Source organism: Cygnus olor, chromosome 20 (genome assembly GCF_009769625.2).
Source record: "Cygnus olor isolate bCygOlo1 chromosome 20, bCygOlo1.pri.v2, whole genome shotgun sequence".
NCBI lineage: Eukaryota > Metazoa > Chordata > Aves > Anseriformes > Anatidae > Cygnus > Cygnus olor.
In genome coordinates this window covers 11322250-11334793 of record NC_049188.1, presented here as the reverse complement: position 1 = coordinate 11334793, position 12544 = coordinate 11322250, and the positions used below count along the sequence as shown (strand labels likewise).

Genomic DNA, 12544 nt, shown 5'->3' with positions numbered 1-12544 from the left:
AGGATGCGCCCGATCTCGGCTTCAGCAGCGGTGTGCTGCGGTCCCGGCATCGGGGCAGCGTGCTGGTGAAGGGGGAAGTTCCATCGGGCTGCAGCCGAGTTCCCTTCCCGTACACGCAGCAGCTCCGGTGACCGCCGAGAAGTTCTCCCCGTGGCACCAGGGCACGCGGGCGCTGAGCCGCCAGCAGGGATGGTGTCGGGGCGGTGGCGCGGCCGCTGGGGGCTGCGAGGGTCGGGGTGTTCCTGCGGAAACCTCGGCTCCGGGCAAACCTTCCTGCGGCCGCTTCAGCTCCGTGGTGCCTGGAGCTGCTGCTCCCGCGGGCACGGCCGGCCGCCGAGGCAGAGCGAGCTGCGGTCTGAGGGGAGCTGCGGAGCTGCCCACCAGCGGCACTTCGCTTCTGGCCTCGTCCTGTCCTCCTCATGCTTACGGGCACGTGGGGAGGCACGGCTGGGGGCGGTCGTACAAACACAAAGCACTGCCTGCAGCTTGCAGCTGCTCCCTGCCAAAGGCAGGCACATCTCCCCCTCGTTTGTTGACGCCTCGTGTTTCACCGCTGGGCTTCGCAGTGCTTCCAGTCCTCGGCTGCGTTTTGCAGCCACGCTGAGAGGTCACAGGCGGAAGAGCCGAGGTGCCCGACCACAGCTGCCCCCGCTTGGGCAAGAAGTGCCGTGGGGCTGCCTGGTGCCCGCGTCCTGCCCGGGTGCGTGCGGGGTGCGGTACGGGAAGCCCCAGGCTGCAGCACAGAGCTGTTCCTCTGCTTGTGTACCTCGGCTGGTTTCGCTCGTGCCCCGTGTGGTCCCTGCAAAGAGGAACAACCTCCCTCTATGTGCATTTATCCCTCCAGAACCCGGGATCCCCTCGTGCTTTCTCAGTCCTTCTATTTCTGGCCGTCTTGGTGTGCCTGGCAGGGTTGGTGAGGTCGCTCCCCCGTGTCCGTGCGCTCAGGGTGGGCTGTGAAGCATGGCGCAGGTCTGGTGGTTCCTCCCGAGAGCCGACATGGCAGTGGCAGCCCTGCAGCCGTGGCTGTGCCATGCGCTGGTGCGTGCGTCGTGCGCCAGAGCTCTGGTGCTGGAAGGGGCGTTCCCGGTGTCCCGGGGCAGGGCGAGATAAAAGCGAGCGCGCTGGCGTTTCTGGGGGCAGGTGAGGGGGTTGGTGCTTGAGGCCGGCGGCGGGTACTGCGACAGGGATGAAGCTCAGCGCCCCTCTGTAGCCCTCCTGCCTTTCCAAACGGGGTGTGGACGGGGCCGTCTGAATTCCTTGCCCGCTCCGTGGCTGGTTTGCGGCAGCGTTGTTCCGCGATAGGGCCGCGGTGTGCAGCGCCCCGGCGGTAGCGCCGTGCTCGTGGCAGGCAGCGTGCTGTCGCTCTGTCTGTGGCATGGCTCCAGCTCCTGGCCCTTGTCACGCGGCCGGGCACCCGCGGAGCACGCCGCGCCTTCTGCGGGTGCCCGTGGACTTCTCTTGTTCTGTTACGGAGGTGGGATCTGCAGGGTGACTGTGTGCTTCGGTCCTTCCGCTGAGGACAGCCGGCTGGTGTCAGCTCCTGCGGAGGCGCCCCCGGTGCGGCCCTGGCGCAGAGCACAGCGGCGGGCTGTGGTTGCGGGGCCCAGGACTGTTACGGGAGCTCCTGTCCCGCAGGTGGGAAGTGACCGACAGGTCCGGTTTGGCCGTGACTCAGTGTGTGACATGGAGTCACCTAGCCCGTGTCTGCCTCAGTCCTACATGGTAGGTGTGAGACACGAGCCGGGCTCTGCTCAGCGCGCCAGCTGTGTCCCGCGGGGCTGCGGTCAGGTCTCGGAGCTCTGCGCGGCTGCGGGGGCGCAGCAAGCGGCTGGGCGCTTCTTCCTTCCAAGAGCACAGGTTTGCCCTTGTCTGGCTGGCCCGTTGGAGGCACGCTGGTGATCCTGTATGGGTCTGCAGGCTCGCAGGGGAGGCAGCGGTTTCTCTGGTTTCTGTCGTGCCTTGGAGAAGATGGGATGGGACCCTGGCTGCCTTCGTGCCACGTCCTGCTCCGAACATAGAAGCTGCTCAGCTTGAAAATAACCGCTTATCAGAGTACGTGACTTTGTCTTTGTGTTTCTTAAAACTGCTGATGCACGGTGGAAAAGCACTGAGGTAACATCTTGCATCGAGAGGGCTCTGCCGATTGCCTGCCCAGGTAGAGCTCCGCGGGCAGCGCAGTGGGCAGGAGGGAGCCCCGGGCTCTGCGAGCTCCTCCTGCCTGCCAGAGCCGCTGCCTTTCCGTGCACGTCCCCGAGCTCAGCACAGGCACAAGCCGTGCCCCCTGGCCAGCCTGCCAGGCGTTGGCGCTACCGCAGAGAAAGCGTGGCAAGCTCTGCACCCTTGCTGCTCGAAGGCAATGCAGGTGGCTGCGTATAGACGAGGCTGTCCAAGATGTTTTTTTAGTGGTCTTGATCCACTTTCTTTTCCCTTCTAGTAATGCAAAATCCTTTATTTCTTTCTTCTTTCCACCAGGAGCTAGTTGTAACTAAGACGCAGCTAAAATGACCACCTGGGGCTGAATCAGGGTTTCAGTTAGGCACTGGAATAGCAAACTTAGGCATGAGATAAACTCTCCATAGAGATTTGGGTAGTTGTTGTGTTGAGAAACATCTGTAAGGTGTTACTTCGTTATGGTTGATTCTTTGCTGGGGCTTGGAAGGTGAACCGCAAGATTTCTTGGGGGTCTTTCCAACCTTCCTTCCCGTGTTCCAGGAGCCTCGATGGCTTTGGTGGGGGGAAATGCTCACTGCTTGGTAAGCCCTCTGTCTCGGTGAAGTAGGAATGAAGTATGTCTGCTCCCCGCCTTCTCTTACCAGGGTCATTTGTCATTTCTCTAATTTACCTCAGGCTTGGGTACTGGGGTCCTTGTGATCTCTGGAGTTAGAGCTAAACCCGTCACGCTGAAACCACCGACGGTCCGTGCTGTTGGTACTAAGGAGGGGTGGTGTATGCGAACGCTGGTTTTCCTTTGCTTTTACAGGTAGGGCATAAATGTGTCATAACCCTCTGGCTGAGAAAATGCAGATCAAAGGTTTTCTGTTGTTACCACTGGATGGTGACGCCTTCTGCAGATAAGGCCTGAGAAGCGCGCGGTGTCAGCGCACCGAGGTGGCTCACCAGTCAGTCTCAGGTGGGCCTGAAACCAGGAAATACTTAAACCATGAGTTTTACCAAAATTTAAAAGCCACAGAATTGAAATCCCGGGAAGGCTGATGAGCTCTTACTCCCCAGGAGTACGTCACCAGCTTCTGAATCCTTTGCCAGTAGCACACTTTAAAATACGACCTAGTCTTCCTGGAAGAGCGCAGGACTCGTGCGCCAGCCTCTGTTGGTGGGAAGGAAGATGGGGCACCGGGTCTAGGCTGACACCTGAACGCGGCCCCCGGGTCAGCAGCAGCCGGCCAGGGGAGTCTTGCTGAAGGGAGGAGGGTTTGGGGGATGCTGTGTGTGGCTGGCGGAGGAGCAGCGGTGCGGAGGCGCGGGCTGATTTCGCCACGCCATGGCCGAGCGCGGCAGCGCCCAGCGGCAGCCTCCAGACTCCACACCGAGCGCCGCGCTCCTCAGCGCCGGGCACGTCCTCGCAGCGAGACTCCTGAGCTGGGAGAGGGGTAAGAAAACAGGGGTTCTGGCAGAGATGGGAGAGAGGAACGGGGCTCGTGTTCTGCTGATGTCAGCCACGGTTCAGAGGCACCCAGGTAAAGGGGTCACAGCTTTGTCACGGCTCCAGCTCGTTTCCAGGCACTTGGAAGTGCCACGGCTGTTCCCTGGCGTGTCCTCTTATGTCAGCACCATCTGAGTGACTCAGCCCTGAGTCAGACTGCGCCTTCTCTAGCGTGGCTGGCCTCCCCTACAAGTGCAGCCCAGAGAACAGCCTCGGTTGTACGTAGGAATGAGGAAATAGGAGCCTTATTTATTTGATAATGAGCAATCAAACGAATTGTGCTGCACCACGCGGGGATGGGGCGAGAGTGGGAAGAGGAACGGCAGTTCCGCATCTTCCCCCCTCACTTCTGCAGAGTCCCTTCTTCCCCTTTTCTGCAGGGGAATCTCCCGTCGGAAGGAGCTGGTAGGAGCAGGTATTTCTTTGGGCAGTCGCCGCTGGCTCTCACACAGGCGTGCCCAGGCGCTGCCAAGCGACGCTCGTCTCTGCGGCATCGTCCCCGGGCCCCTGGCTGCGCCTCCAGTGCCCGCGGCGTGCCGGGGAGGTGCTGGCTGCTGGCATGCGCCATGTAGGAGCTGAGCTGGAACACCAGATGGCAAAAATATGTCCGTGCGGGTACTGCCAGAAAGTTGGGCTAAGATCTGGTCGTGACACTCAACAGGATCTCTTTTGACTTTTCCTCCTCCCCTCTGCAGACCGCTGGGCTGTGGGGAAAGGAGTCACCAACCTGCGTGCATCAGTGACCTTTCCGAGCAGCGCCGGGGGAGGTGTTTGTAGTCAGAAGTGCTCAGCACCTGCAGTTGATGACGGAGATCACCAAAGGCCCAGAAGACACTTGGGCCGCTCTAATTTTGATGGAGATCGCCGTGCTGCCACGGGCGGGCAGCTCGCCCCTGGTCCCCAGCGCAGCTGCCAGGAGCCTGCACCATGGCCGCGTGGGTGGGAGGTGTTCCCAGGGCAGGCCAAGGCAGGAGATAAATTTAAACCTGGCAGATTATTAGATGACGAAGTTAAGAGTCCCTGGCACTGTGTATTCCTGGATCATCAGGGCCCCAAAATAGCAGCAGTCCACCGGTCAGGGATTGTTGACCCTGTTTCTTTGCCCTCCTGTGCCAAGATCTGCCGTTTCCTCCTGCTGCTGCTGGCACTGCTGTCACTGCTGTGCTACACGCGGCCCGGGAGGTCTGGCAGCACCCTGCAGCCCGCAGCCTCTCGCAGGAGCTGTGCTGGGAGACCGGGAGAGCCCCGGTCCCGCCCGTCTCGGCTGCAGTTCAGACCCCCGAGGATCTGCGGGGCTGTTGGGCTGCCTTGAGCCATTCGGTCCTCAGTCCCTTTGCTGAGAGTGTCAAGAAGGAGCTGAAATCACACAATTTTGTGTGCACCTGCCAGCCCAGCTGCCCCTCCGAGCCCGTGACCCCCCGCAGCACCGCGTGCGTTCTGCGGGCTGGACCCCGCGCTGGTCGCTCGAGCTGCCGGTCCTCACCTTGGTCTGCGGCTCGGAAGGAAAGCTGGGGAACTTACTTTCGATGGGAGAATCAAGAGCTCTGAGGGGCCTTTGTGAAGGGTGTCTTCAGTTTGTTTGCAGGCTGTGGGTACAAGGCGAGCAGCAGACACTTTCCCAGCCCGGGGCAGCGCGTGGAAGTGCTGCTGGTGGGTGGAGGCCGCCCAGGGACGCCCGAATGCCCTCGGTGCAGGGAGTTGAGAGCTGGGCTCCTTTTGCCAGTGAACACGTCAAATGCAGGGGCAGCGGCTCACTGGCATCAGATTTTGGCTAACACAATCCTTGAAATGAACTCTTTGGCTTAAGGGAGCTCAAGATTTGCAACACCAAAGGCCTTGCTGGCAGCTCGTCAGCAGCCTGAGGGCTGCACCTGCTTCGCAGAGACATTTACATAAACATTTCTGAGCAGTAATGCTCGCTCGTAACCTTTCTTTCCTGTTCTCTTGGCTTCCCCAGCGAACAAAAAACGGTTTGTTGTAGGAATTTCACTGCCGGCCCCTGTTGATGCCCTGGGAAGCCTTGCCATCGGCACGCACCCCGGCCGAACGGGCCCTGCGCTCTGCTGGGGTGAGGCTGCTGCCAGAGGCCGGTGCAGGATGAATTCAGCACGGGCACACTCGCACGGCGCAGTCAGAGCTCAGGCAGAGCCAGCACTCCACTGATTCCCTGTGCTGCTGCTGCTGCTGTCTCGGTCTCGTAACTCGAGCTGGGCCCGAGTGCTTTAACAAAGGCTGGGGACGTGTGAGGGTGTGCTGCAGAAACCTGGGCTGAAGGCAACTTGAGGAAGTGTCTGCGAGTTCTTTGAATTGCCTGCCATTGCCCACTGCGTAAGAGCACGGCACACCGCGTGCCTTGTTTCTCTCAGCCCGTGCTCGATGAAGTCAGTCACGTTTTTCCCCCCCCCAGTCTTTGTACATTCCTACGAAGAGGTCACGGCTCGAAGCCCGCTGTTAGCGTACCAGTTATTCTTGCAGCTCCTCACCAGCTGTCGGGAATGGCATGCACTGAGCTTCGTGGGCAGCGCACGGGGAGGTGTTTGGTTAAGGCCGCGAGATGTCTGGATGCCGGGGCCATTGGCGCCACAGGACTTTTATAAATAAATTTCGTTTGTGCCATGTTCACACAATTAAAGCCAGAGACCTGGATCGCATTAATGAGGTTTATTTTGCTAGTCGGGCCACACAGATTTCATTTACTTTGTCTGGTGTTCTAGAAACATATAGGAACAGCTACATCAAAGGGAAGTTTAGGAGCTCGAGTAAAGTCCACAGCAGCAGAAAAACGCCCGCATGGGTTCGTATCGATGGAAAGCCTGTCGAGTTACCCTGTCCACTTGAGGGCACAAGATGTGGTATTGCAGCCCAAGGAGCCCGCCCGGCCCCACGCGTGGCTGCGGGGCCTGGCCTCTGTGCCCGGGGTGCTGTTGGGCCCTGCTCCAGGCCCTTCCTCAACGCCCCGGGAGGGGACGACCCCATCCATGTGATGCCGGCAGGGCCAGGGTTGGCTCCTTTGCAAAAGGTCCGGTGTAAGCACAGAAGAGGAAGAGCAGAAATGTTTTGCTGTGGGTTGGTTCCTTGTGCCGTTCGTACGCAGATGTAAGCGGGGGCTCCGGGCGGGGTTGTGGAAGGGAGCGGTGCCGGGGGCTGCGGCCGTCACTGCCTGCGCCTGCGGGGACCAGGACAGCCCAGCTCCCACTGGCATCGGTTCCTTTTTCTCCCTATTCCTCCCCACTTTGCACGTGTATGGGCTGTTGGGGAGAAGCGTGGAATAAAATAAACAAATTCTCTCCGATTTTGTCAGTACCAGTGCTACAGATTTCTGCCCGCACCCCGGAACCGAGGGGGGGGGCAGGTTGGAGGTGCTGCCTTTCGTCCCCCCATGCCAGCAGCGCGCCCTCCTGTGCCGCAGGCACACCGTGTCTCAGGGCTGTGGGGTCTCGTTTGGCGTGGTCATTTTTTCCTCTTGCCTTGCAATTTGGGCGCTGGGGTGGGGCGAGGAGGCGTTGGTGGGGCGGCCAGCTCCTTTCCACCTGCCAGTAGCAGGGCAGCCAGCAGTCACCCCGGCCGATCGCTCTGAGGGCGGAATTCGGGGGCAGCGCCCATGGCGTGTGTAAGATGTGTGCTGGAGCAAAAGGGTCATGAGTGGGAGGTGAAGCACTGCCGGAGCACAGGGCTGATCCCCAGCTCCCGCAGCTGCCGTACGGTGTGCCTGGGGCAAGGCCTCGGCTCGCCGCTCGGTGGTGGAGCCGTTACGTGACAACTCCCTGGGGCCAGGGTGGGAGATGCGGGGTGGGAGACGCCGCGCCGGGGAGTCCCGTTACTCACTGGCGGTGTCCCCTTTCTCTTCCAGACGAGAATGAGAAGCACGAGAAGCTCCGCCTGGAGCGAGAGCAGGAGCAGCGGAAGGCCAGCGCGCCGCGGGCCAACCACGCCGTCCCCCTGGAGGAGCCGCGGGGCGAGCTGCTGGTGCCCATCTCGCCCCCTGCCCCGGCCCCGCCGCCGCCCCCACCGCTGGCAGCCCCCATCTCCGTCATCCCCATCCCGGTCGTTACCAGCCCCCCGCAGCCGGCAGCCCAGGCCGCGCTGTCCCCGCCGCTCGTGCAGCGCCACCAGCCCCTCGTAAGCACTCCCGGCGTCACCAAGGAAGCGCCTTCGGTGGCACCGGTCATCCAGCGGCCGCCGGGCCCCCTCCTCGCGGACGGGAAGGCTGCAACCCCGCCGTCAGGCAGCCCCAAGCAGCTCCAGCACTACGCGGCGCCGGTCCTGGCCATCTCCCAGCACCATGTGGTTCAGCAGCCGATCCAGCCCCAGCCTCACCAGCCCCTGCAGCACCCGGGAGCAGCCCCGCAGCTCGGCGCCCTGAAGCTGGCTCCGGCGGAAGATGTGAAGCCAAACGAGCAGAAGAAGCGGCCCGGAGGGTGAGTGTGTGCTGCGTGCGGAGCCTTCCGAGCAGGGGCAGGCAGCGGCGGTGCCCGAACGCTGCAGCGACCCCGAGCAGCTGCTGCTTTTGTGAAGAGCTGTCAGATCAGAAATACCGAGACCCAGGGATGTTTGGGTGGCTGTTTGGTTTTTTTGATTGCACAGTTTCTTAGCTTGGTGTTTTTCATTCCCCCCCCCAGCTAGAGTATACAAGTTTTTTTTTGTTTGTTTGTTTTCTCCCCCAAGCCAGAAGTGTGTTAGGAAGCAAGGCCCAGCACTGCCTGCCTGACCTCAGGCAGCATCCGGTGATCAGCTTTGGGCAAAAGAGCTCTCCTTGTGGTGGTCAGGGAAGTCGCGCAGCAGCCCTTGCAGGAACTTTCTTGAACGCTGGACTGTGCTCTGGGAAGTTGTCTCCCAGGACAGAGATCACATGAGTTGCCGAGGGCCTCCTGGAGCTGGAAGGGACTCAAGGCTGTTTACTCTGTCCCCACCCTCAGACAGGGCTTGTGACTCTGGTGTTGCTCCTGGTCAGCGTCTAGCTTGTTCTTAAGGACTTTGGCTCCAGAGCACAGCATGCTAGTGCGTAGCCTGGTGTTATTTCTTGTGCTATTTCCAATGGACTGGGAGAAGAAATGATTCCCTTCCTCTTTGTAGCAACCTTTTACCTCTTTCCTTTGCCCCCTGCAGTCTTCCTTTCTGCAGGATAAATGACCTGGATCTCTTAGGTCTTTCTCCTGGGCCCTGTTACCAGACCTCTGACCATTATCCCACTGCCTGCAGCTGATGGTGTTTCTTTGGGACTGCCCAGAATGGGGGGGCTAACCCTGCAGGGCTCTTGGGGCGCTGGGTGGGACATCGCTGCGTGCCGTGCCCTGCCTTGGGGCCGGGGCCAGGCGGCGGGCTCTGCTCGGGGGTCCAGAGGAGGTGCTGGGGACCGGTGCCACCTCCTGCCAAGCCATGTTGTGGCGGCCAGCTCGTCCTGCGGGGCAGGGCTCGAGCTGCTTCTCGTCTCTCTGGTCCTCCCCACCCAAACTAGTGCCAGTGGGAGCTGGGCAAAGGGCAGTCCTCTCTCCAAAGCCGCCTGCTCGGGAGAGGTGTTTTGGCCAGGTCAAAATCTGGCCTTGCTGTTTGCCCCCTGCCCGCTGGAGCTGAGCAGGCTGGAGCCTGGCAGCTCGCTTGCTTTTCCTGGGGTCCCCCGCGTTCGCTCCGATCCCCTGTAAGGCAGCACGGGAGGAGCGCGAGCCGTGAGGTGGCACCGGCCTGTCCCCGAGCAGCAGTGCTGCTGTCATCCTGCGGGACCAGGAGACGGACGATGCAGCGGGCAAGAAAAGGGTTCCTAGTGTCTTCCAGAGAGTAGAGATCCTACAGCATGGAAGGAGACGGTGGAAATAACGCAGATAAAACTTTGCAAAGATAAAAGCCTGTGTAAAATGCCAGTACAACTCCTCGTAGAAAGTTGGTGATCTTTAGCCCTTGTCTATAAACCACTCGGCTGCAGGGCTGGCGCGTGGACGCGTGCTTTGGTCAGGGTGAGTGGGGCCCAGGGGGCTGGGCCGGGCTCTGGCCCCAGGCACGCAGCGGTGCCGTGCCCCCAGCTGGGGCAGCCCTGGCCCCGCGGGGTCACTGGGGCCGGGGCGGGTTGCAGGGGTCGCTGACAGCGCTGCGCCGGGGTGCCCCAGGGGGGTGCGCTTCGTCTCCCCGCTCCTCTGAGAAGAGCTATTTCTGGGTGTAAGCACTGGAAAGGCGCTTTTTCCAGCTTGTAAATGTTTCGTGGGAAAAGGCTGTCAAATATTTATTTTTAAACACCTGAACAGTTATTAAATATTAACCCACCTCCTGAAACGCTCGCCTCGCTGTCGGTGCGTTTTCAACCAAAAGCACCAAAAGCAAATAATCACTTTGCATACTATGTGGAAGATACTCAAACTCTCCATGAGCATGCTCACGTACTTTATCATTATTGTAGCTGCAGAACTAAGGCAACGTGAATTTGGCCTTTCCTAGGAGTTCTCCTGTGATCTGGGGAGGTAGGGACAGACCAGAACCCCCAGAAACAGAAGTCGACCCTGGTTTTCCCTTGAGCAGTGACTGGAGGATTCCTGGATTACTTCACTTCATACTTATGTTTGGCTGTGTTATTTCAGGCACAATAAAAATGAAAGAGGTTTGAAGTATGTCTGCCAAGTCATGTATACTTTAATTTGCAACCGGATAAATCTCACCCCTCTGGAGTGTAGGCGTAGATTAGAAATGGGTCAGAATCTGGGCTATCCAGGACTGTACAAAAAGGTACAATTCATACTTGGTGTCTCTTCCTGTTGCTGGTAGTGGCCCTGTCTGCGTACACATAGACGCGTTATACCGGTACCTCCTTGTAGCTTGTGTGCAGCCTATGGGTAATGCTTATCCCATCTAAATGCGTGTGAAGTATGGATTTTATCTTGGTAGAGTACAGGTAGATTATGTATGCAAATAATACTAAACCAGTGATATCTCAACAACACTATTGTTCTTTAATATTTACCTCTATATCCTAGACACACACACGCTGCTGAACGTAGAGGTTGAATGGCAATAGTTTTAAACCTGACACTGAGTTTATCTTTGTTCTGTTTGGGTTACAGGGTTGGGACCAGGGAAGTACATAATAAATTGGAGAAGAACAGGTGCGTAGAAAGCCAGGGTTTTGCTTTTTTTCAATTATAATTCCCTTTCACTTTTTATTTATTTTTTTGGCCTATAGTCTGTCAATATTTGTTTGGCTTGGGTTTTTTGCTTTTGTTTTTAACAAATGACTTGAACGAAATTCTTAGTTACTTTTAATGAATCTTGCAATATTGCTTTGCTTTCTTATAGCTCAATTCTGCATCTCTTGCTTCCCAGTATGTTTTATTTGGCTGCATAATTGCATTACGATAACCCTGCAAAGCCCTGATCCTGCAAAGTAAATCCCCACGTGCATAACGGTGTAATTTCTTACTTGACTTGAAGTAATAAACTAACCAAGTGTGCAGCGAGAATACAGAATAAAGACCAGTTCCTGATCTGACGCTCTTGTAGCCTAAATAGCCAAATGAGAAATGTGGTGAAAGTGAAAAGAACAGCACAGGGAGACGTGATATTTTATTTAAGATCGCACGATGGTTTCCTGACAAAGCTAGGACTAGAATCCAAGCCGCACAAGGCACAACCCATAGCCTGTCTGCTGGATTGAGGTGGTGCAGTGTTAAGCATGCAGGTAGTCCCGGTGACTGCTATGCACATGTGTAAGTGCTTTGCTGGATTAAGGCCCAAATTAAGCTTTAGCCCTCTGTGAAATTGATTTCTGGTGTGTGCTCACAAGCTGACAAACCACCTGTGTTTTCTTTAGACGTGCGCATTTGAAAGAATGCTTTGAGACATTAAAACGCAACATCCCCAACGTAGACGACAAGAAGACCTCAAACCTCAGCGTCCTAAGGAGTGCCTTGCGATACATCCAGGTACCGATGGCGTTCGGGTGGCTGCTGCTTACTGTTGGCCGTTGTCGTACGGCGCTTTGTCTGCTGAAACAGAGAGAGAGAGTGCTAACTTGGCTTAAACCGAGCTAAATATCTGCTTCCTGTAATGAAAAGGAGAAAAGTGAACCCACCCTGCTCTACCCCCGTGCAAGTGTAGTCATGTAAACTCCAGATTTCCAGAACTTGTAGGTCTTCTAGGAATGCTTGCTTCATGCAGTCTCCTTATACTTGAAATTCCCAGCTAACTGTAAGTCGTCAGTACCATCAGTAGTGATGGACCAGGTGGCTTTCACCTTAGTGTGACAGATAATCTAGATGATCCTAAAAAGGGACATGTAGTCCAGTATATGCTACTTCTTTTTCACTCGGGAATTTTAATCCCTGTGATTTGGGGAGGTTTTCTGTTTGCTTAACCAAAACAGGCAGGTTTGTTCTGAATGTCTCCAATTTTTGATGAGGTGGAGATGTAAATACATGTCACTTACATGGAGGTAGGGAAAGACTGGAGTTTAGGGTTAAGTGAAGTGTTAACGTTTGCTTAATTGTTGTTTGTCATGCTGACACGGTCAGCAGTCTTGTCAACTGGCTTTGTCCATTGCGTTGTTCTTACCCAGTATGTTTTCTGCATTGATTGTGTGGGAAAATGGTTAATAGTTGCCCAGAAGTAGTTCTTAGAGGTGTCCTCTGTGATTGTGAAACCAGTAGCGTGTAATGCAATCAAACTCATTCTAGAAAATGGAAAATTTGCTAAATTCATAACATTCTCTTGCAAGTGAAGACAGCCAGTAGACCTCCAGCATTTTGGCTGGAATAAAGGGTGCTGAGGACTGCTCACAGGTGGGCTTGTCCACAGTGAAATGTTGTCTACTTTCTTCTCTTTCTTCCCATATTTCTCAGTATCTCTCAGATGCCATTTTAATTGTATATTCAGAGGTACTGGACACTCACTGCCCACATTACCTTT

The 12544-nt window shown here is 57.0% G+C and overlaps 1 protein-coding gene across 4 annotated transcripts in view; it reads left to right on the top strand.

Moving 5' to 3' along the window:
- The window catches only part of MNT (MAX network transcriptional repressor), an 84915-nt gene that overhangs the window by 48109 nt on the left and 24262 nt on the right, over positions 1-12544 (top strand). For 3 of the 4 annotated variants that reach the window (XM_040532113.1, XM_040532112.1, XM_040532115.1), the window contains 3 exons: positions 7512-8079; positions 10705-10746; positions 11451-11562. In XM_040532113.1, the coding sequence (XP_040388047.1) occupies positions 7512-8079; positions 10705-10746; positions 11451-11562 (722 nt within the window). Of the gene's footprint in view, positions 1-40; positions 3609-7511; positions 8080-10704; positions 10747-11450; positions 11563-12544 lie in introns of those variants that run through there. The other variant, XM_040532114.1, reaches the window with a different exon arrangement.